The sequence below is a fragment of the Myiozetetes cayanensis genome, unplaced genomic scaffold, assembly GCF_022539395.1.
Source record: "Myiozetetes cayanensis isolate MyiCay16 unplaced genomic scaffold, myiCay2020 scf3, whole genome shotgun sequence".
Taxonomy (NCBI): domain Eukaryota; kingdom Metazoa; phylum Chordata; class Aves; order Passeriformes; family Tyrannidae; genus Myiozetetes; species Myiozetetes cayanensis.
The window spans coordinates 55,923,480-55,944,044 of record NW_026087521.1 but is presented as its reverse complement, the minus strand read 5'-3'; the positions used below and the strand labels follow the sequence as shown (position 1 = coordinate 55,944,044).

The window sequence follows — 20,565 nt, the reverse complement described above, 5'->3', positions numbered from 1 at the left end:
CAAATGAGGAGTATGGTGATGGGATAAAAAAAGTTTGTTTATAGACTTTACTAATATAGACTTTACTAATTACTAGTAACAGATGCATTCAACAGTTTTTTCCAGCAACATATTGCAGTAGTTTTCATGCCTACAAATTGTAATATTGTTCCAGATGATGAATTTAAATCCATGCAAAAATGGGGTATATTCGATGTGTATTACTGATGCCTCTTAATCTATACTGCATCTTTTAAAAGTTCATTGCTCTTTGAAGCTTTTAAAAATAAAAGTCTCTTAAAAATGGACTTCTTCCCTTGAAAGTATTACGTGTATCTGATTACTGTGCAGCCAAGTTGAAATACTCTCTCCATCTTCTATTCCAAAACAGATGGCAAATAATGATCAAGTTGGAATATTCTCTGCTTATAGTATTTAGCTTGTGGTTAAAGACTTTCCAACTTTCTGGGTTAGCACCATCTCACTAGAAAACTGCTGTAGATCAAGGAGGACTAGCACAGCTGACATAATTCATTCTCAAACCAACCCTCCCATACTTAATAGATCCCTGTGTCATCATGTGTCCTAAGCTGAAACATCTCAGATTGAATTTGGCTGCAGCTTGAGAGTAAGGGGATGTGTTTAGCAGATGATACTGGCAGGAACAGAGGAGCCTAATGTGGTCTGAGGTTCTGAAGGTAGTGTAAGCACTATGGTTGCTGATACAATGAATGTAAAAAGGGAAGGTTTTATCTTTTCCTCTGGTTCCTCACAACTTAGACATTTGGATTTTTTCTGTGCAGTGTGCCACCGCTCAACTGGGAGGCGAGACAAAGTGGCAACATTTTTCTTAATGTTTCTGCCAGTCTACCAATGTTGCACTATTCCAAAGTAAAAATCTACCCAGAAAACAACCTGAAAATCTTAAGCAGTTAAATTTACCACGCCTACTAATGAAATTGTTATTCAGTGACATATATCATTACCAATTAATTATCCCTTACTTTAACAAGTGACTGTAGGCTAGAGGCTTTTTCGTTCCTCATAAACGTACATCTGCAGTGATGTAAAAGAGATTTTTTTCAGACTAAAATTATTTTACACAAAAAGTTTTTTCAAAATGTAAACTGAAGTTATACCTCCTGAAATGTCTTTCAGTAACCTTGTTTATTTGTTTAGAAAAATAGGTAACTACTATGTCTCAAGTCAACTCTTCAAATCATGCTACTTCCTCATATAGGTTCATATCAGTTTAAAAGTATCAAACATACAGTCCTTGTTAATTTCAGCCTTCCTTAAATTAGCTTAAAATAGTTAAAATAGTGCTTATGGGATGTTCAGTTCTCCTCTAGTCAAAGCACCACCATAGGTTAGGTTCAACTCCAAACCCAATTTTCAACACTCTCCCCTTAGGCTAGCAGGTTGATGTAACTTCAGCATGATTAGTTTTAGAGACACATGAATTGCAAAGATTTCAGAGGAATTTTCACTATCTTGTTCAGAACAACATACAGGAATAAAATAGAACCACAACTTTGGTTTACAAAGTAAAGCTTTAATTATACAGACTGCTTAAATGAGTTTTCAAATATAGATTTTAGAAAGTCACCAGTGTTTCAATATATACTTTCTGAAATAACATTATCACATTTACTTCTGAAATACTTATTGCTAATATGTCAACATATGTCAATTTTTACCAAGTGTTAACTATTCAGTATTTTTGTTTAAGTTTTCAGTAATTAACCCATCACTGAAATACCATCTCTAGACATTCTCTAGTGCATATATGCTTTTTTACGGATTCAGGCCTCTGATTTACAGATTATGGAGAGCATAAATATATCTGCTAGGCTCAGATAGGAGCCATGCTTAAGTTACAGAAAGAAAAAAAGGCAGCTAACCTACTGAAGTGGCATAAGTAACTAAGAGAGAAGGTACTGACTCAGTTGTAAGGCTTACAAACTTACATACTTTAGTTTTAGTCTTTTTTGGTCTCAGAAGAATGTGAAATACCACAAAATTAATGGTTGCCTGTCACACAGTGTTCTGGTATAATCACAGTAATCTGGGGAATTCAAATAGATTCCAAAGAATTTAATGTGGAACAAATTATATTAAAGAAGATTCTTTAATGAAATGTCATTTTTGACTCGTGGTAAAAAAGTCTTCAGGGCCAGTCAGGGTCCAAGTGCATTTCTTTATATTGTTCCCCAATGCACACCTCAAGAGGTGGCAAGGTAGTTTTATCATTATACAAACTGAATTTTGCATTCTTTGCCAAAATTATCAGCAAAGGCACCAACTTGGAGGTGATTCCTCATCCTATGCAAACTGCTCAGCCACAGCTTCTTTTGAATAAGCCCAACAGCAGCCAGAAAGTGGTTTCAACAGACCCACATGACAGTGGACAAGTACTGAGAATCTGGTATCCTATTAATAATCACCCAGTCCCTTGCTTTTGTCACAGAATCACCTTCAAACCAATCTTGCAATGTTTGTAGCTTTCTACAACACTGTAAGCTGAATTTCATACATCAACTCTTCTACAGAGTAGGAGTCTGTTTAACAACTTTGTACAGATTCTACGGTAGCATCGAATAGCAGGATATGCTTTGATAATAGATTCAGATTGGGTTTTTATATTTTTTCCCCTTGTATTTTAGTTTCTCTCAAAACAGAGTATCACTGATTTGCAATCACTATAAGATAGCTGACTTATATGTAATTCTTGTCGTGTCACTGCAGATATAGTGTTTTGGGAAAAAAGTACAATTCATCAATGAAACAATTTCATTTTCAAAAGTTACTTTACCTGTAAGTTATGAGGCAGGAAGAAGGCAACTTAGGTTAAATGTGTTACATAGAAAAATCTAACAATGACCAGAATGCGGTTTTAGAGATCTGGAGGTTTAGAGGTATGGAATTCTTAAGAGTTCAGTGAAGTAGTTTCTGAAGAATCAGAAACGAATCTGAAATGATGCAGCATAAAAACTGCAAGGATCTCATGATTCATTTTTATGGTGGAAAGGTTCAGGTTGAAACATGCTGCCTGTTCAAACTTTCTGGAAGAGAGCACAGAGGATCTTAGTTCTTAAAAACGCTGTGGGATAAATCATGTCACCCATGTGACCCACGCAAAACCATTGTCTGCTAAAGCTCCAAACACATGAACACTTAACAGGGGTTTCCAAAGGCTGAAATCAGTCTCTTCAGTCACTAAATGAAGATTCACTATCAGAACTGTCTTCTGCTTTGCCGTCATCTCCCCAAGCAGGCACAGGGGCATCTGGGGTCCTGCAGGTAACAAAAACACTCTGTGTCGCAAATCCAGCTGAGAACACAAGCAACTTAGCATTTAAAGCTAACATGCTTTCACTACAACTGCATACACTTTATTTCCACAACATTTAACACATTAACTGTTTATGGTTCACAGACTCACACCTCAGTGGTATTGCTTCACCTACAACTGAAAGATAAACACTAGAAACTGTACCTCACTGGACATCAAAACTTTGTAGACATCAGCCTGAATGCACACCTTTGAGGTTATTTGAAGTAACGACAGATCACTAAGAAGTGGCAAACACTTGTAGAAAGAGTTGAAAGCAGGCAGTAATGATTAATTCAATTTTTTTCAATCTTCAGAGGTTCTAGGGCTGAAAGGAACATTCTGTACACCACTGAGCAGTGTAAATAGTACATGAAAAAATAAGACAGGAAATGAACAATATTGTATCCAACTAAAACTGCAGGGATAATTTAGAGAAGCAAAAAAAGAATTACTCACAGTGGAATTTGGCTAGAACATTGGGTTAAATCTGACATGCAAGAACAGCCATGGGATTTTTATGGACTACAAATGATCAAACCTCTTGTATTTAGTTTTAAAGGGAATATTTAAGATGGATCTTAATATCATGGCAAAACATTTGCTTGGGGAATCTACTGGAAATGAAGGGGAGAGAAGCAAGCCATCTAAGGAGTAACTAACAGTACTGCCTGAAGATTCTGGGTCTCTGGAGTTTCCCTTCTAAGTATGTAATTAGTTTGACATACAAGCAAGACTGAGCCTGATAAATTCTGAAAACAAGGTAGAATATATACACATAATTATAGTTGGGAAAGAATGATATTCAGAGAAACTAGCTTCCTGTATGACAGTTAACATCTCTTGGATAAAATACTACATTTTAAACTAAGTTGATAATTGTATTTTTCATCCTGTTCTTATTTATCTTGGGGGTACAGAATTTCTTTTCCAATTTTAGTTCTATTTATTATAATTTGTTCTCTTGTGAATCCCTAAGGTACCTTTAAAGTGTTTCTAAATGTTTTGGGTGCAAAGATGAGAAGAAGTGTGTTAAAGAACTGTAGAAGAGCCTTCTCCCTCTCTCCCTGCACACCTCTAAAACAAATTAAGAAAGCATTTGCTTTCTCATGCAAATACCACTTCACAATATTATTCCCTGTTGCCGTGGTAATGACAAAACAGAAGAGCTGTGCAAAGACATGTGATCTGGAGGGAACAGTGCAAACTTCTCCTCTAATAAGAAGAGGAAGATGGCACTGAATTCCTTTAGTTTGTGAGAGGTGGACAAACTCCTCTGGAATTGAAGGCAGGCAAGAGAGGAAGGGTAAGAAACCAAAAGTTAAAAATAAATAAATTGGGAGCTTGATGGAATAGGCAGTTACCAAATGCCATAAAAAGCTGAGAAAGGATCAATAACAGTAGTGGAACAGCCAAAAGAAGAGAGGAGAAACAACTCCGTATTATTAGAATTAGCATATCTACAGCCACAAAACCCCTGCTCAGTCACTGTCAAGTAGCTGGGAGAGTGTGCAGTAAGTGACTGAGCCCACAGCAATATGTACATTTTCCTGATTTTCTCTGGGACTGAGTGAGTAGGTCTAAGGAACCTGAAGACCCAAGAATTCTGGTGTGAATGGCAAGATACACATAAAAAAAGAACTCTATAATATCGAGACAAGAAAACAAGAAAACTGAAAGAATGGTCACCCCCACTCCTTAAAATACTCTGCATTATGCACCTTGCCAAATAATTAGCTTTCTTTATCTAGTTTTCAAGCCCATAACATTTTAAAGAAAATCTGACTAAGCATTACTGTTGCACAGAATCTTTGAGGATGGACTTTGGGGCCAAACCCCAAACATATTCTGCAAGCCTCGATATACAGTAATAATGTTTCTGTCTTAACCCAAACCAGACAACCTGGAAGCAGATACTTTTTAAAAATCAGCTTTTGAAATGTTAACCTTTTTTTAATCTACTATAAAAATCCACCCAAACATAAAGAAACAGCAGCATTTACAGAAAGGTATGGACTTGAAATGCCGAGTAAAAAATATAACACGTTTAATACACATATAGAAAAAACATGTTTGATAACCCTACCTCAGACTTGCACAGGGTCTTACTTCTACTCTTTTTCCTATTTCTCATTCAATCAGTAAAAAATATCAACTGAGGAATAACTATTTTAGGTTTATTTAGACACTGGGAAGTAGCTGGGAGATAAACTGACTCAGCACATGATGATACTTCAGGTTAATTTTATTAAACAAGTTGCTAGTTTCAGAATAAGCCTTTACAAAATGTAAAAAGACTTCACTGGAAAGGAGGGATGGACTTTCTAATACATTGACAGTTTCTGAAGAGGATGCAAAAGTGCTTCAAACAGTTTGGTGGCTATAATGTAAGAATGACAGTTAATACTTTCATCAATTTAACAAATTCTGTGAAATATTACAGTAAAGCTAAATTAAATGTCAAATGTAAAATAATCCTAAAATTAATGTTTACAGCCACTATGACAAGTAGCTTTGAAAATGAGTATCTATTCTTAGTAGTCTTCACATCAGGTTAACTCAATCAACAGTCAAAATTTCAAGTGGCTGACTTCAATTTACACTGACAACGCTGAAGTCAAGTTGTACACTCCATCTACTGAGGGAATCTGGAAACAACTGTGCTGTCCCTCATGCATTCAGCAAAAAAAGTAAGTTTGTTCTTATTAGTCTACAGTTTTGACATTTTGTTATTGAAGTGTTGAAAGAAAATATCCGGGAAAAACCTCACACCCTAAACAGTGCAGTGAGAATGGCTACTGATATTTTATTTGATTCCTTATTGCTAAATGCATGCTGTCAAATGCTACACTGCCACTGCTATATCCTTCTCCGTGAATCTCACCACCTCTGCTTGGCTTGGAAGAAGTGCTTTCATATCCTCTTAAGCCTGGATGCTAAAAAAAAAAGCTTGCTATTGGGAGGGTACAGTCCCGACCCACATTCTAGTCTCTGTATTTCCAGGGACATGCCTTGGACTAGACAATGCTGAAAAGACAGCTCATACTTGAGATTATATCCCTTCTCCTTTGGTACTGATGGACCCCTTCAGACCTGTAAAATGCTAAAAAAACCCTTCATGGAAGACTTCAAAACCTCTTTTAATGCTGATAATTTAGACTCATGACATCTTGAACAAGATTTTCTAAGCACACTTTTTTCCCAAGTTTTTTAAACACGTGTTGCACACCAGACCTACAGAAAGTTACAGATTACTTACTCGAGAAGATCTGGATTTAGTCCCTCAGAAATCATTTTGTTTCGTATTGCCATTACAGGAACACCCTGTGTAGCAGGAGGAAGAATAACATGAAACTGCTGGACACAAACAGATGAACTAAATGACACAGGTTCATTTAAGCCCCACTTTCACACAAATTTATGCAGGTCACTTGTCAAACAAGAGCATGGAACGATAATCTTAGCTGCCATCAGTATGAACCTAGAAGCAAGGAATGATTAAGATTAAAGGTCCTTTTAATCCATTTTATATTTATGGTGAAACATGTACAGAAAGTTGCAGCGAGAGAATCAAGACTGGATACCTATATTTGCATATCATGCAGACAAAACCAGGAAAGTGAAGTTATCTGTATGGATAAGAATGTGGAGAAAGCACAAAGTAGCACAAAGACACCAGAGGACAGCTGTGCTAGGAAGATAAAGAAGACTTGGACATGCTGAAGGTATACCCAAGAGAGAGAGGAAAACCAGGAAAGTGCATCTGCTACCACTCCAGAAGGATACCTTAAGGCAGTGCTAAAAACTGGAAAAGTCTAAAAAGCATGCAGAAAACAGCAAGCAGGACATGAGAATAGAAGCGCAATTTAAAAGTGACTTGTCTGATCACAAATGCTTGTGCAGTCAGGCTTAAATTTTCTATGACTTGTGGACAGATTTCAGACAACTACGTACATGTTAAAAAAAATCCTTCCTTTCACTGCAAGTCATTCCACAGCTTCTGCACTTTATTTTATTCATCAACACCTAAACATCCCCTCATCTTGGATCACATACCCGAGACCCACTTCATCTTAGGAGAGATACATTCCAACAAACTGCTCCTATGTTTCCACTAGAGCCTCTCAAAGGGAACTTGTTGCATTGCCATCTCCCCTTGGAAACCATCAGAAATACCATCTGGATCACTCCATGCCAATATAGAATATGGTTGTGGCGGGGTGGGGGTGGGCAGGGTGGAAAAGAAGGATACAATTTCTGATTTGAAAGGGACAAAGCTAGAGCTATTGTAGGAAAAGGCAGGAGAGGCCTCACAAGCTAAACGGAAAGTAGTGTAAGGCTCTTTTTGCATAGAACAAGTATCTTTAGTCCAAAAGTAAGCAAAATAGTGATAAAATAATGGGCAGCCAGAGGAATATGTGGTATTCTTGACTAGCTAACCTGGCAAAGGTAGCTGCTTGCTGTGTTTTGCTTGTGCAGTTTCACTGTAAGAATCACAATCAAGACTTGTGCCTGAACGTTCTGGAATAGCACGCAGACAGGTACATGGTATCAGGCATATCAGCAAAAATGTCACTCTAACAGCTGCATGGTAATAGCCTGAAATAAAGAACTCAGTACTTCACAACCAATGTACAATATGGAGGTGAATATTTCGAATATTCACTTGAATATTTCATGACAGTTTAAAAATTCACTTATTATAGTATAGATATGGACAGCACGGATTGTGTGTCTACACACCATCTTCTACTAATGCTCTTTAAAGAGAAAAAGAAATTGAGCTAGATCAGGCAAAGTAAAATTCGTATTTGCTTTCAGTCAAAGGGAACTTGGTACAGGAACTTCTAAGAATGGGTTGTTCTTATGTTCCCACTTGGAGTAGTGTTTTATTCCAACATTGCGTGCATCAAAATCCGCAAGAAGAAAACCTCTCAGTACCTTCATATGTCACAGATCCACAAAACTAATGCGAAGTTTAATCAAAATACCCTTTAACAGTGGACTTCTTTCCCTGAAGGAAAACGATTCAGATTGAACCTATATCTGTTTATAATACAATCAAGACATTACAATTACTTTATCTTTCATGCTTTCATAAGTTTTAATCTGGAAAAATATTCTAATACTAATATTCTAATACTGCTAAATCTTACTAAAATGAAGCAGAAAACTATTTTAAATCCAAAGAGTAACTACACTGAGGATATAGGTCCACTGAAATGGCACATGTGTACTTTCCTAGCCTACAACCCAGTATTAAATTTCCATCGCATTTGTCTCTGTCCAGTTAAGATCTGAAATAATCCAAGTACCAACATACTCAACAGTGCACTCCAGCCCTACTCCCAGACAGATCCTGCAGATCAGGAAGTGTGCAGGTCCTGGAGAAGCCACAGTGCAAGCAGCAATCTTGTTGTAATATGGGTTTTAGTTTTCCATAGCGCACAAAGAGACCACATCCCACGCACTCTCCATGTTTGTTTTTTATTTCAGTCCTTTAAAGCAAGGACCAATCTATTATCAGGCCAGTCAGGGTCTTGGCATCTATACAGTCATTTCTGGTGTTTAGAATCAAGTAAGACTATTTATACTTTAAACACGAAGTTTATCTCAAATCACAGACTGCTCCTGTCACACTGTCAATAGAAGCATTCTGAATATTTATTGTAGCAAATACGATACTGCTTTTTAAAGACTTGTTTGAATAATACTGTTGTATATTTTAAAAAGTAAGAATTTGGTATGTTCAACTGCACTCCATCAAAATGAGTTTGTTACTATTTCACAGGAGAACTACCTTTATGTGGAATGGTGCTAATTCTTATACACTACAAATATAGTAAGCAATAAATAAATCACCAGTTCAAACAAATCTTCAGCTAGAAACTTAATTTGGGCAAATAAATGACATCAACTGAAACACTTGACCGGAGGAGAAGACAAGTTTGGCAAATACAAAAAGACACATTAAATTGTAGTATGTTAGTTTGACTTTCCTACCACACTGTTTACAACTGGCACAGGAGTCACCAGGAACTGCCAGTACAAAGGAGAAGTGTGGAAAGTGAGATCTCACTCCTCTAACAGTCACAAAAAATTCAAAGTAATTAGACCATCCAGCACTTTCACATCGACTTTGAAGTTTGGCATTAAATCAAAACACTAACACAGTATTCAACTCTGCTACTATCCCACTGCTAAATTTTCCAAATGGTTTGTAACAAGCTACCCATAAAGTGCCAATTTGTGATTCAAGTGAAAAACAAGGTCTGGAACATCATTCAAAGGACCAACCACACCAATTGTGATAATTTCTCTGAAGAGTGAGTGAAATTGAGAAGTTAGTTTTAACATTTTACTAATACTATGACATAGTCACACTTTCCAGAATTATAATATATATCATAGAGGAAATTTTCCACTGACAGATTGAAAATAAAGACAGGTTATTTTCTTTGCTTCCAATCTCATTTATAATTTTGTGAATGTGAAAAAAAGAGCTCTTAAAAAAGTCACGAATAGTTTCCCATTCATCCTTCCATTCCTTCATTAGCTTTCACACGTGTAAATATTGATATTACATTCATTTCTTTCCTATTTATCTGTAGAACAGAACACAGATAAAGAAGTTAACAAAACCTGCATCGTGAATAACAGGAAACTGAAGTGGAACCACACAGTGAAGCAATCCTTGTATCTCTATTTTAGTCCCTACAAAAATATGAAGTACTCCTGTTCTGGATTATACTAGCAAAGCTGTATTTTGTACCCTACAGCAAAACCAAACTGTAATCACGTCTGTATGTAGGGAATGACTCCAATTCTGCCAGAATAACTACACTTTCAGTGGCATCTTCTGTGACTCCAGCTAATATCACTTTGCATTACACATTTCACACCTTCAGTTCACAAGTATATCAGTAGAATTTTGTAGAAAGATCTTGCCAGGAGCTGTCTGAGGGAATATATGACATTAACTCATTTATTAGAGAAGATGTGCTAGAAATATTGTGATGTTATCCTAGCTTAAAGATTACTGCTGCAATATATGTTTTCAGACATTTAATGTTCACTTACAGCTGTTTGTGACGTTCCACCTAAAAATAAAAGAGTAGCCAAAGAATGACATGAGAACTGACTTACCACTTGTACCATTTTGAGATATCTGGCATATCTTGGATCCTTGGCCACAGTTGTAACATTTTCTGTAACTACCTCCGTTTTCTGTAACCCTTCTTCCTGTACACTGTTCTGCTGTATAAGAAGAAGACAACCTTTAATGGGTAGGTTGTACAGACCAGGTGCATGAAGAGATTTCAATCCATGAATTTTGATATTTAAGGTAAAGTGCAACTCTTCTTCATCAAGATTACTCTGATCTACACTCATAGTATTAGAGATTTCCAAAATGTATTAACGAACAAAATCCAGCTCTTTTGTTATTCACCGTTACAAGTGTGTCTGTTTACTTTTAGTCACAATTTTAAGTTATTGAACAATATATGAAAAATCAAAAAGCCTCTAATAGCCCTGTAAAATCGTACTTAGTGAATAACAACACTAAATGTAAATGTTCCTTTTATAAAAAAGTACTTTTAAGGATTATATCTATAGATCTCCTCCAACAAGTGTTTCATACAGATGATATAACTTTTAAACCATACCTTTTAGTATAAATCATTATCTAAGGGATAACGTAGTGAAATCAATAAATCCTTGAAAGTATTTAATTTAAATAAAATAAAAAATGACAAGAAGTTCTAGTACTATTTAAAGGAACACAGAAAACTGTATTTTTGCTATAAAACTGACCATCTGAAAGCAGCGCTGGAAACCTCCTTTCAGAAATATGTGAACTTTATACACTTAAATATACTTTATATACTTTAATATTTGTGAGGAGGAACATTTTAAAGAAAAATAAAATACTGGTGAGTCATTTTCTAACATGGCTGAAACACACAGTGCTGTCCATTCTGTCTCCCATGCCGCTGCCTGCAAATCAGGCAGGTGGAAGCAGCAAAGCACTCCTGCTACTGCTGCTCCACAGCAGCTTCCACCAACTAAGAGAATGAGCAGAGACTGAAGATTCCCTGAGAAGAAACCATAAGAGGAAACTGGGAAAAGAAGTCCACCTACAGATGGACCGAAAAGTTTCACTTAAGTGGTGACCACAGGATTTAAGTTTGGGTTAAAAAAACAACTATCCACACACATAAAACCCCCAAACCAACAAAAAAATTAATTGCAGGGATAGGATCTGAATGTTGATTGCTTTTAATAAGTTGGCATTTTCTGTACATATAGAATAATACATAGACTATATGATAGACTATTTATAGAATATGTATCTATGCTTCATTACTTACTCCAGATTGAGGTGATACAGCTGTCTGTTGATCTGTAGTAGCTTGTGCCACAGGACCATTTGTAACACTATTTGTATTTACACTGGATACTTCAAATTTGACATCTTCTAGGCCAGGAATAGAGGATAACTGAATGCATAAAACACCATCAAATAAGCAATGAGCACATTATAAATCTACACGCACAATAAAACCTGCAGCATGCTGCTCTACCACATCATGCTCAGCTAGATTTTACATTAGTAAAACTGTAATTCTTTATCGATAGTTTTGGTATTTTCATTGCGGGGAAAAAAAACCCAAAAATCTTTCTATTCAGGTGGCTTCTACTATAAAAACCTCAAAACACTTGATGGGAGCTTTCACTGTTAACACAGGGCTGCAGTGCAGGAAAGGCTTAGACACCTTCCCAAAATTTTGCTACTGCTCTCACCAACCACACAAGAGCCATGCCATCTCTGCTACTTCCTCTACAGTGAAAGAAATCCTGACAAGAACAGCTCTATCACCTAACAGATGGATGACTGGTTACAAATTTTTTAATTTTCTACGTATTTCACTCTATTTTAAGGGAAAGCTGAGAGTGGATATTAAACACACTGCATATTTATTTGAAGAAAATTCCATTTAACACGATTATGAAGAATTCGCAAAAATCATCAATACTGAAAATTAATAAATATTTGGAAATAAATAAAGAGTTATTAAGCACTGTTTGTATTATTATGCTATTTTTTTCCCAAAGATCTTAATGAACAGCTTCAAAATGTCCCACCCTTGCTCCCAGAAAAGCCAACCAAAACTGCCTCCCTCATTATTGAAAAAAGAACTGATTAAAAAATTGTCTTTGGGGATTTTGATCTTTTTTTTTCTTTTAGGAAATTATATACTATATAAGACCCTAGATATAAGATCCTTTTGCCATTTCAGCTAAAGAAGATACATCAGACCCATTTGCAGTAGCTTAGACTCACATTTCAACATCAAACACTTACAAGGCTTCCATCTAGTTACTTATATTAGTTGAAATCCTTACAGCCCATACAAAGATAATTCTGTTTTATAAAGGGAGCAAAAATGTCTTTATTAGAGTTTGCATAGCAAATGCAATTTTGTACTGCAACCCTGCAACACAGGCTGTATATCAGAATATCTGAAAACGTCTCTCCATTTTCTTAAAAACAAACTTTGCAATAAAATCAACACAAGTAAGGTGCCATATAGTTCAGCTGCCTTTTCAAGATCCATGTGGTCCTTTCCTGTTCCATATGCTTTAACAAACTCAACATTTCTACTATTTGCTGTTGGTTCCTTTCTTCCGTATCAACTACATGTTCAAATGTTACACGGTATAAGTAGCAAGGCAGGCACAGAAAGAATTTTTGACATCAGGATTCCATATTAGCTCCTTCAAATCATTACGAAAACCAATTTGCCCAATTCAGACTATGAAAAGGAAGCTAGTTCATGTAATCTAGGAGGCTGTCACTGCTAGAAGACAAAGTTTACAAACCTTTGCATCCAGTATATTGAGTGTTGTTTCGATCTGTTGAATACGGAGAGAGAGTGCTGACAATTTCTACAACAGAAAACGGTTAGGATGTGAAAACACTTCCTGAGGCAATTGTACATATAAAACAGTTTGCATCTAGTTAAAAAAATATATCACTTTTGTCTTCTACCTGCTGAAGGCAGAGTAGAGTGTAAATGAGATGATCACATTATGAAATAAATGAAGCAATGACAACCCTTCTTACTACAGTAGCTACAGTGGTTCAAATTTTAAATAATTTTACTCTACAGTTAGTTTTCTCAAATAATGACTGACAGAAATGAAGAAAGACTAAGTACAAAAGAAAGCCAAAGTAAATAGGGTATTCCTTTGGGGAACTGGAGACTAATGGTACACATACTGTACTCTCACAGTTATCAAAATATCTTTCTTCAAAGGTTTTTCCAAATGTGGAAGATGAATAGATGTGATGCGTGCATATGTAACAGGGCAAATGCAAAGAGAAAATCTGATAAATACAGCAGATAATTCAAAGCCTGTACAGTCAAAATGCACAATGAATCAGAACTAACCAGACACTTTATATGCTCCAAGTGCACCTCAATCAAATTTCGACACTTTTTTAAATACAACTCAAGTTTTTCTAAATTACTCTATAAGAACTGTCAGTCTTTTAACTAATCATTACCATACTCCACCAGACCCGTCCAAGTGAAGTTGGCTAGCACCCTGGCTGGCAGATATGTACCACTCTGACAGCTTTCTGGCATGCTAGCAAGATTCTGCCTGGCTCTGAGGCAGAACTTTAACACCCTAAGAAAAAGACAGTTCTGCCAACATGCTAGAAAAAGTAGAAGGAGACTGACAGGAGTTAGTCTTTTTGGATAGTGCACTGACTTGTTTACAGATGGTCCTTTGTTCATGAAGAGGAGTTAGTTCATATTGGAAGGAACTATGTGCCCTACATGTAGCTGGCTAAGGGGGAGGAAAGATGTACAGAAGGCAATTATGTAACTTTATGGGCCTATTTGACTAGAAAAGAGCCAAGAAATTTGGAGTTAAGGACAGTGTCAGCCCTAACTTTGAATTTCTTGGCTTCTGCTGACTTACACCGTGACCTTTCACATTAAAACCATTTCTGTACTTCATAGACACAAAAACTTTTCAAGTTTATAAAGCAACTATTTAGTCTCTTTAGGTTAGCTAATAACTGTTTTATTAGATAGACTTCACAGCCTGCTCCATGCTCAAAGTGGCTTTAAATATCCGTGTTCTGATTCCCAGAGTGCCTATATAAAAGGCAATACTGAGACTGTGTGACAAGGGAGTTTTGGACAAATGACAACAGCATCATCAGGCGGTTACACTGTCCCACGTACCAAACTGCAAGGAGTTTAAAAATCTAGGAAAAATTACTTTTTCTCCTCTGAAGCACCATATATTGATGTGGTGGTCAAATTTTATACTTGTCACGGGTCTGGCTCTAAACTTTACTAACAAGTAACAGAATTTCTCAGATTACAGGGTTTAGCCTAATTGGATTTGACTGCTGCCCTAGCCCAGCTGGCTAGGGCTGTATAGAAGTCTTTGTTGAATAAACTAATGAACAGTTACAAAAAAACCACTAAAGATAAAAAGGTTAAGCTCAAAGCCGCATTAGAAAACACCCTTTCTACAAGGGAGTAAGCACCCTTGTTGTGTTCAGTGGACAATTCTAGTCTTGTTGGTCTAGTATACTTCCACTGAATCCAAAGTCACCACAAAAATTTATTAACCGTAAATATTTTTATTTTTCTTTTTTTTTAAAGCAAACTGAAGTTAAGGGCTTCAAGTTCTATACTAACCACTTACCAAAAACGTCATTTTTAGTACATCGAAATTATTTACATTCAGAGCTCAGAGTATCACCCTTTTTAATTAAAGGTGGTAAAATCTGAAAATAAGTTCTGATGCACCATAGCAATATGGCATCCTTCTTCTACAGCAAGTGAAGCTGCTCAGAACAAATTCCATGTATCAAAAAGTTCAAAGACACTGCCAAATGCAAAAGTTTAAGGAAACAGGACTGAATGTGGCATAACCAACAGTTCATGTGGATTCCTTGGGGGAAAAAAATCTGTCTTAACCACTTACTCAATAGAAACCTTGAATAGAAAGCAGACTAATTTTTTTGTTGTAAGCTACCAGTGTTACTGCATCAAAAGTATTTAAATGAATGGTTCTCATTTCTAGAATTTTTTTAATTGTAAAAATTGACAGCTAGGAAAATAATAAACATACCTCTTCACAAACAGTAGAAAAGCGGTTCAGAAACTGCACTGTGTGAACCACAAACTGGTTTAGGAACGCTACAGTTCTTTTCTGCTGAATAGCAGGAACCTGCATTAAAAAATACAAGAAAATTAGGTTACACACCTATGTCAATTTTCAGATTTGGATTCAAATATCAGTAGCAAAAATGCCAATGCTTTAGATGAAATGACTTTGGAAATCTGTCTTAAGTGTGCTTGCTATGAATGCACATGTATACAAACCCTTTTTTAATACATAGATACATATATATGCATTCATACAAATCCCTTGCCACTAAAAATCTACTACCATGACAGTTAAGAATTTGCAGGATACACAGAAAAGGCAACAAGACCTACACAAGTGTAGGACTGTTATCTTGTTTAGGAAAATGCCTTTAGATGAAATTGTGAAATTTCCTGAAAATCTGTGGTAACGTTTTTTAAAATTGGTGAGGAAATTAGAACCTTTCCTTCTGAATTTTAAGAAGGAAAAGCAAATTTGGTCATCCATATTAATACTCAGTTACAACCAACAGCATCACCAAAAATAAAGTGATGTTGCTGTCTCAATATTTAGTGGTTACCCCTACTGCTTCTTACTTGCAAGCCCAGACTACCCTAAAATTACCAAAAATTATCTTCCAAGTGAGATCCGATACTCATGTACTTTTCAGACTAAAAGGTAGAATCTCAAGCTTGTCAGAAAAAGGTCTAGTGCCCAAAATGTAACAGACAGTTGGCATTTTTATTTAAATCATTGCAGAAGACTGGAATCAGGAACTTTCACACAAAAGTTTATGTATAAAATTATAGTGCCTTAGGGTTAATTACTGTGGACAATTGTTTTAAATTTTAACCTTCACAGAGGAAATATGCGTATGAAATTGTTAGTGGCTGAAGGGAAAGATTTACAAGGGAAAATATTTGCAGCCAAGCTTCAGCTGTGCTGAACATCAGTTTGTGAACAGTGAACTATATACTACACTGTGACAACCTTAAAATGTCCTGATTTTTTAGCGACACTTTTGCTCCTACTATCTCAAGTCTTCAGCCTGTGCTTCAGCCAGTATAGCAGGTTTGCTAAAGTTCAGTTCTGTGGTTCCAAAACTAGTCAAAGGGTGCTTTATGACTTTAGCAGAAATCTGTGGGGCGGCACAGAGGATGGAAGGACCATTGGGGCAACTGGAACTGCTCAGTCTTTATCCTCGGTATTTGGGAAACTTTTTGTTTTTGGTTGTTGTTGTGTTTTTTAGTTTGTTTGGTTTGGTTTTGTTTGTTTGTTTTTAAATAGGTTTTGCATCCCTAAATACACGAATAAGCAGTTTTGCACGGGATTTTATATATATATCTATATCTATCTATCTATCTATCTATCTATCTATCTATCTATCTATCTATCTATCTATCTATCTAAGCTATCGTAGACCTTGTGGCCAAACCCACTGGAAAAGGTGAACCCAGGAGACATGCAGGAGATGTGCCTCCCGGAGACACAGCTAAGGACAGGAGCCCGCTTGTTCCCGCTTGTCCCGGCTGCAGGAACTCGGCCGGCGGTGCCAGGGCGGCCCCGGCCCCTCATCCCACAGGGAGCTCCCCTCGCCCAGCACCAGGGCCAGCTCCGCACCCCCGGGCCACAGCAGCCCGTACCTTGGTGAGGTCAATGCCGGAGCCCACGATGGGCAGCCCGTCCTCGTCCATCCCCGCGGGGCCGGGGCCGGCAGCAGCGCCGCACCCGCAGCAGCTCCGCGCCCCCCGGAACCCGCTCGGCCCGGAAACAAACCCTGCGCTCCTCGGGGCGGGGCCGCGGCCGCTCCCGGCGCGGCTCCTCCTGGGAAGCGCAGTTCCTCCTGGGAAGCGCAGTTCCTCCTGGGAAGCGCAGTCCCGGGCAGGAGCCGTCGGGCACCAGCTGCGCGTTAAGGATAAACGCGCCGCTTTTCGCCGAGCTTGTGTAGTGTCAAATGATCCCAGCCGCTGGCGTGGTCCTGGGGATCCCGCTGGCTCACAGCACTCCACAGCCTCGGGAAGTGACTCTGGATAATGCTGTTTGGGGAGATAAAGTGTCATCCCCTGCGGTCAAAGGTCAAAGAAAGAATGAGAAAAGCCAGTGAAGAAACTGCGTCTGTGCTCGTATGCATAATTTGGGTGGGGAGGGGCCTCGCTCTGAATGCGGGGAATAAAAATAAGGAGAACTGAATGACCTTGGGTTTTTCTGAAAAGGATGAAAGAATGGCTGCAATAATGTTATACATGATTCCAGTACCTTAATGCTTATAGAAAAGGAAAAAAGGAGTAGGTAAGCATAAGCATGGCCTGTCTATAAGGTTTTGTTTTGTTTTGTTCAGCAGTACCTGTCACTGCTTTCAGCTCATCCTCATGTTCAGGGAGTAGGTAGGACTACTCTTTCAGCCAAGGAACCTCAGAGGGTACCCTAGAGGGGACTAGACCAAAGGTTTTCAGATGTTCCTCTGGAAAAATTTCCTGTGTTGTGCTTGATTGAGCTCTACTGGCTGAAATTGATGGGCACGGTGAAAGCTTAGGAACAGGACCTGAACTCCTGGTACTGTCAATTTGTCTGCCATCTGTGCTAATAAAATTTTGAATGCGATGTCTACAGTTCTACACAGTTACATACAACAGATTGTGAGCTGAATAGAAGGTATACTCAACCCCATCTTGTATATTAAATAATTTCTGCATCTTCTACAGGTCTTCTGTGACCTAAGAGGTCTATTCTCTGGGACAGCCAGACAACTGGTTGGGATCAAAACCATTAAACAGCAAGTCATGAAAAATCTGAGGACATGTTGCTTCTATGGAGAGTCATAAAATGCATACAGAACATGCATTTACCCACTCCCCATCCCAAACTGATTAACTGTGAATGAAAGATGAGAAATGACCTTTAAATCCCCAGAGATGTGGCTCCAGACAGAACATTACATGCACTTGCATCTGTAAGTAAACCCAACTCAAACAGTATGTGGAAATAGTATTTACTGAGTTATTCCGTGGAAACTGTCATTAACTCTCAGAATTCATTTTCACATTAACAAGGAATAATTGTAAAAATTTATCCTTTGGAAAAGGCATGGGATGTCAAACTGAACACTGGATTCCCAGTTCTTATGCCTGTGCTAAGTTTTGGAGAATCTAGGCTAAGCAATGAAAAAATCCTAGAATGATGATGTTATAACATTGGAACAAAAGACTACCAACAGTTCAATCTGTTAGGTAAAATTTTGCTTCATTTAAATTCAAAGGTTTTGTACTACTGGAAGGCAAGACAACTTGGGGTGGTCTGGAGTCCTTGTTTACAGCAGGAAATCCAAATAGATTGCAGTGGAGAAAATATTTGGTGAAAATTCTCCATGGTTACATCTAAATACTGCTACATTAAATAAACCCCCCTGAATTCAGGGCAGTTAAGAAACGACCATAGTCTGAAGCTGTCAGTTGAAAGCTTCTCATGTGATGAGATGGATAAGGATGCACTAATTACTGTAATACTCTGAAGATTAAAACCCAAATGTAATATGCTAGTTTTGGTTTAAAATTCACCAAAATTCTCAATTTGCTTCCAAGTTATTACACTTTGTTAAGCATTCTACAAATCCACATACAGAAACAGTGGTGGCTTACCTACAGCACTTAGTTCTGTTACTCAGGTTTACATAAAATTCTCATTTATTTACCGAAGCAGCTTTTTTTTTTACTTTATTACTTTCACAATATATTTACTAATAACCTGCTGTCAAAAGCACATCATTATTACTCAGACAGTATAGCAAAGGTTTTTGTCTATACTGCTTGAATTACTGAACAACTTGTGATTCATACTATGCTTTGGAGCACTGATGTGGTGTTGGCAATTTTTCGCCTTTCCCAAAGGAAGGACAGTGGGCTAATCTACAAAGTTCAGTGGATTTAGCTTTCAGTTCCTAGCCTATAGGCATTGTGCAAATTGGTGTTGAGCAAAAAAGCTGCTTGTTTAAATTATTTAAGTGAATTATCTTGCCACCTTAATTACCTCAAAACCCCCACTAAATAATATTCAAGAATTAATCTCATTTATCATGAAGTGTCTATAATACAAGTTTTCCAGGCAATGGCACAGAAAATTAATAATGTAAGTGCATAGTCAGATCTTATCTGAATGTTTTGGTCTGTAAAGCTGGGTAAGAAATCTCACAAGAATATGCTCTACTGTGAACTTTCTGGTACATCCTGCTTTTACTTTGGCCAAAAATACTACATAAAAAAGTGCAACACAGCACTTTTTCTCCCAGCTGGAGTTAGGAAATGCAGGGTATGAAAAGTGAAAAACAGAGAGCAGAGGAAAATGATCCAAATTTTCCAAAACCTCTTACAGAAGTTTTAATTGAACTGGTTTGACCAACTATAACTATAAATGACTGATCTTCTGATGAGAGGATTTATAAAAAATAATTGAATAATAATATCTAGATTTATTGTGTGTACAATTTGAAAATATACTTTGTACCAGCACCCATACTGAATGATAAATGTCAAACTGAGGATTTAGTACCTAACTGCTGGCAGTTTATACCCTATGTATGTGTTCATATATATGGAGGCATTTAAAGGCCCTGTTAGGTAACTTCACCTTTCAGTGAAGGAAAGAGTAAAAACTGTTTAAGAGTTACCAAAATGAAGTCTGGTTGAACATTAGTATTTTGAAGATGTTAACTTTCAGGATGCTGAGGCTAACTTGTAGTGCAAAAGCCATGTGTACAGAAAACTGATCAAAGCTCTGTCTTCATCACTAGTAAAAAAATACTTGTCTTGTGATAAGGGTACACTGAAAAGTCAAGGGAAGAACATGGGTTTCAAAGCATTGAAACTGGTCAGCTACATATAATTTTATGTTGCACAAAATCAGAGCCTCTGGTCAACTGCAAAAGAAAACTGCACAAGCTGAGAAAAACTGGCAAGTGCTACTGCAGCTTACAAGGTTCAGATGCATCTTGTGTGCTTATATACTGCTACAGATCCCAGGACACAACACTGGTTAGAAACAGCCCAGAACTCAAATAGCTATACAACTGAGAGACA

At 37.3% G+C, this 20,565-nt stretch overlaps 1 protein-coding gene across 2 annotated transcripts; it reads right to left on the bottom strand.

The window, feature by feature from the left end:
* Positions 1 to 1,511: 1,511 nt before the first annotated feature.
* Positions 1,512 to 17,270, bottom strand: WASHC3 (WASH complex subunit 3). 2 transcript variants are annotated; one of them, XM_050323847.1, is made up of 7 exons: positions 17,140 to 17,270; positions 15,479 to 15,577; positions 13,199 to 13,264; positions 11,686 to 11,814; positions 10,460 to 10,567; positions 6,573 to 6,637; positions 1,512 to 3,276 (listed from the first exon to the last, which is right to left on the bottom strand). In XM_050323847.1, the coding sequence occupies exons 1-7, from the start codon at positions 17,188 to 17,190 to the stop codon at positions 3,192 to 3,194; spliced, it is 603 nt and encodes a 200-aa protein (XP_050179804.1). In that variant the 5' UTR covers positions 17,191 to 17,270; the 3' UTR covers positions 1,512 to 3,191. The 2 variants fall into 2 exon arrangements, with proteins under 2 accessions (XP_050179804.1, XP_050179803.1); XM_050323846.1 differs by having other exon boundaries at positions 1,514 to 3,276; positions 10,460 to 10,570.
* Between the last annotated feature and the right edge of the window lie 3,295 nt (positions 17,271 to 20,565).

Bases quoted from the DNA above. Each gene is read 5' to 3' on its own strand.
- WASHC3 (XM_050323846.1), bottom strand. From the start codon at position 17,190: ATGGACGAGGACGGGCTGCCCATCGTGGGCTCCGGCATTGACCTCACC. The intron at 10,571-11,685 runs GTAAGTAATGAA...CTTCTTATACAG, and splicing joins CTGTATCACCTCAATCTGGA to CAGAACAGTGTACAGGAAGA. The intron at 6,638-10,459 runs GTAAGTCAGTTC...CCTGCTACACAG, and splicing joins ATCTCAAAATGGTACAAGTG to GGTGTTCCTGTAATGGCAAT.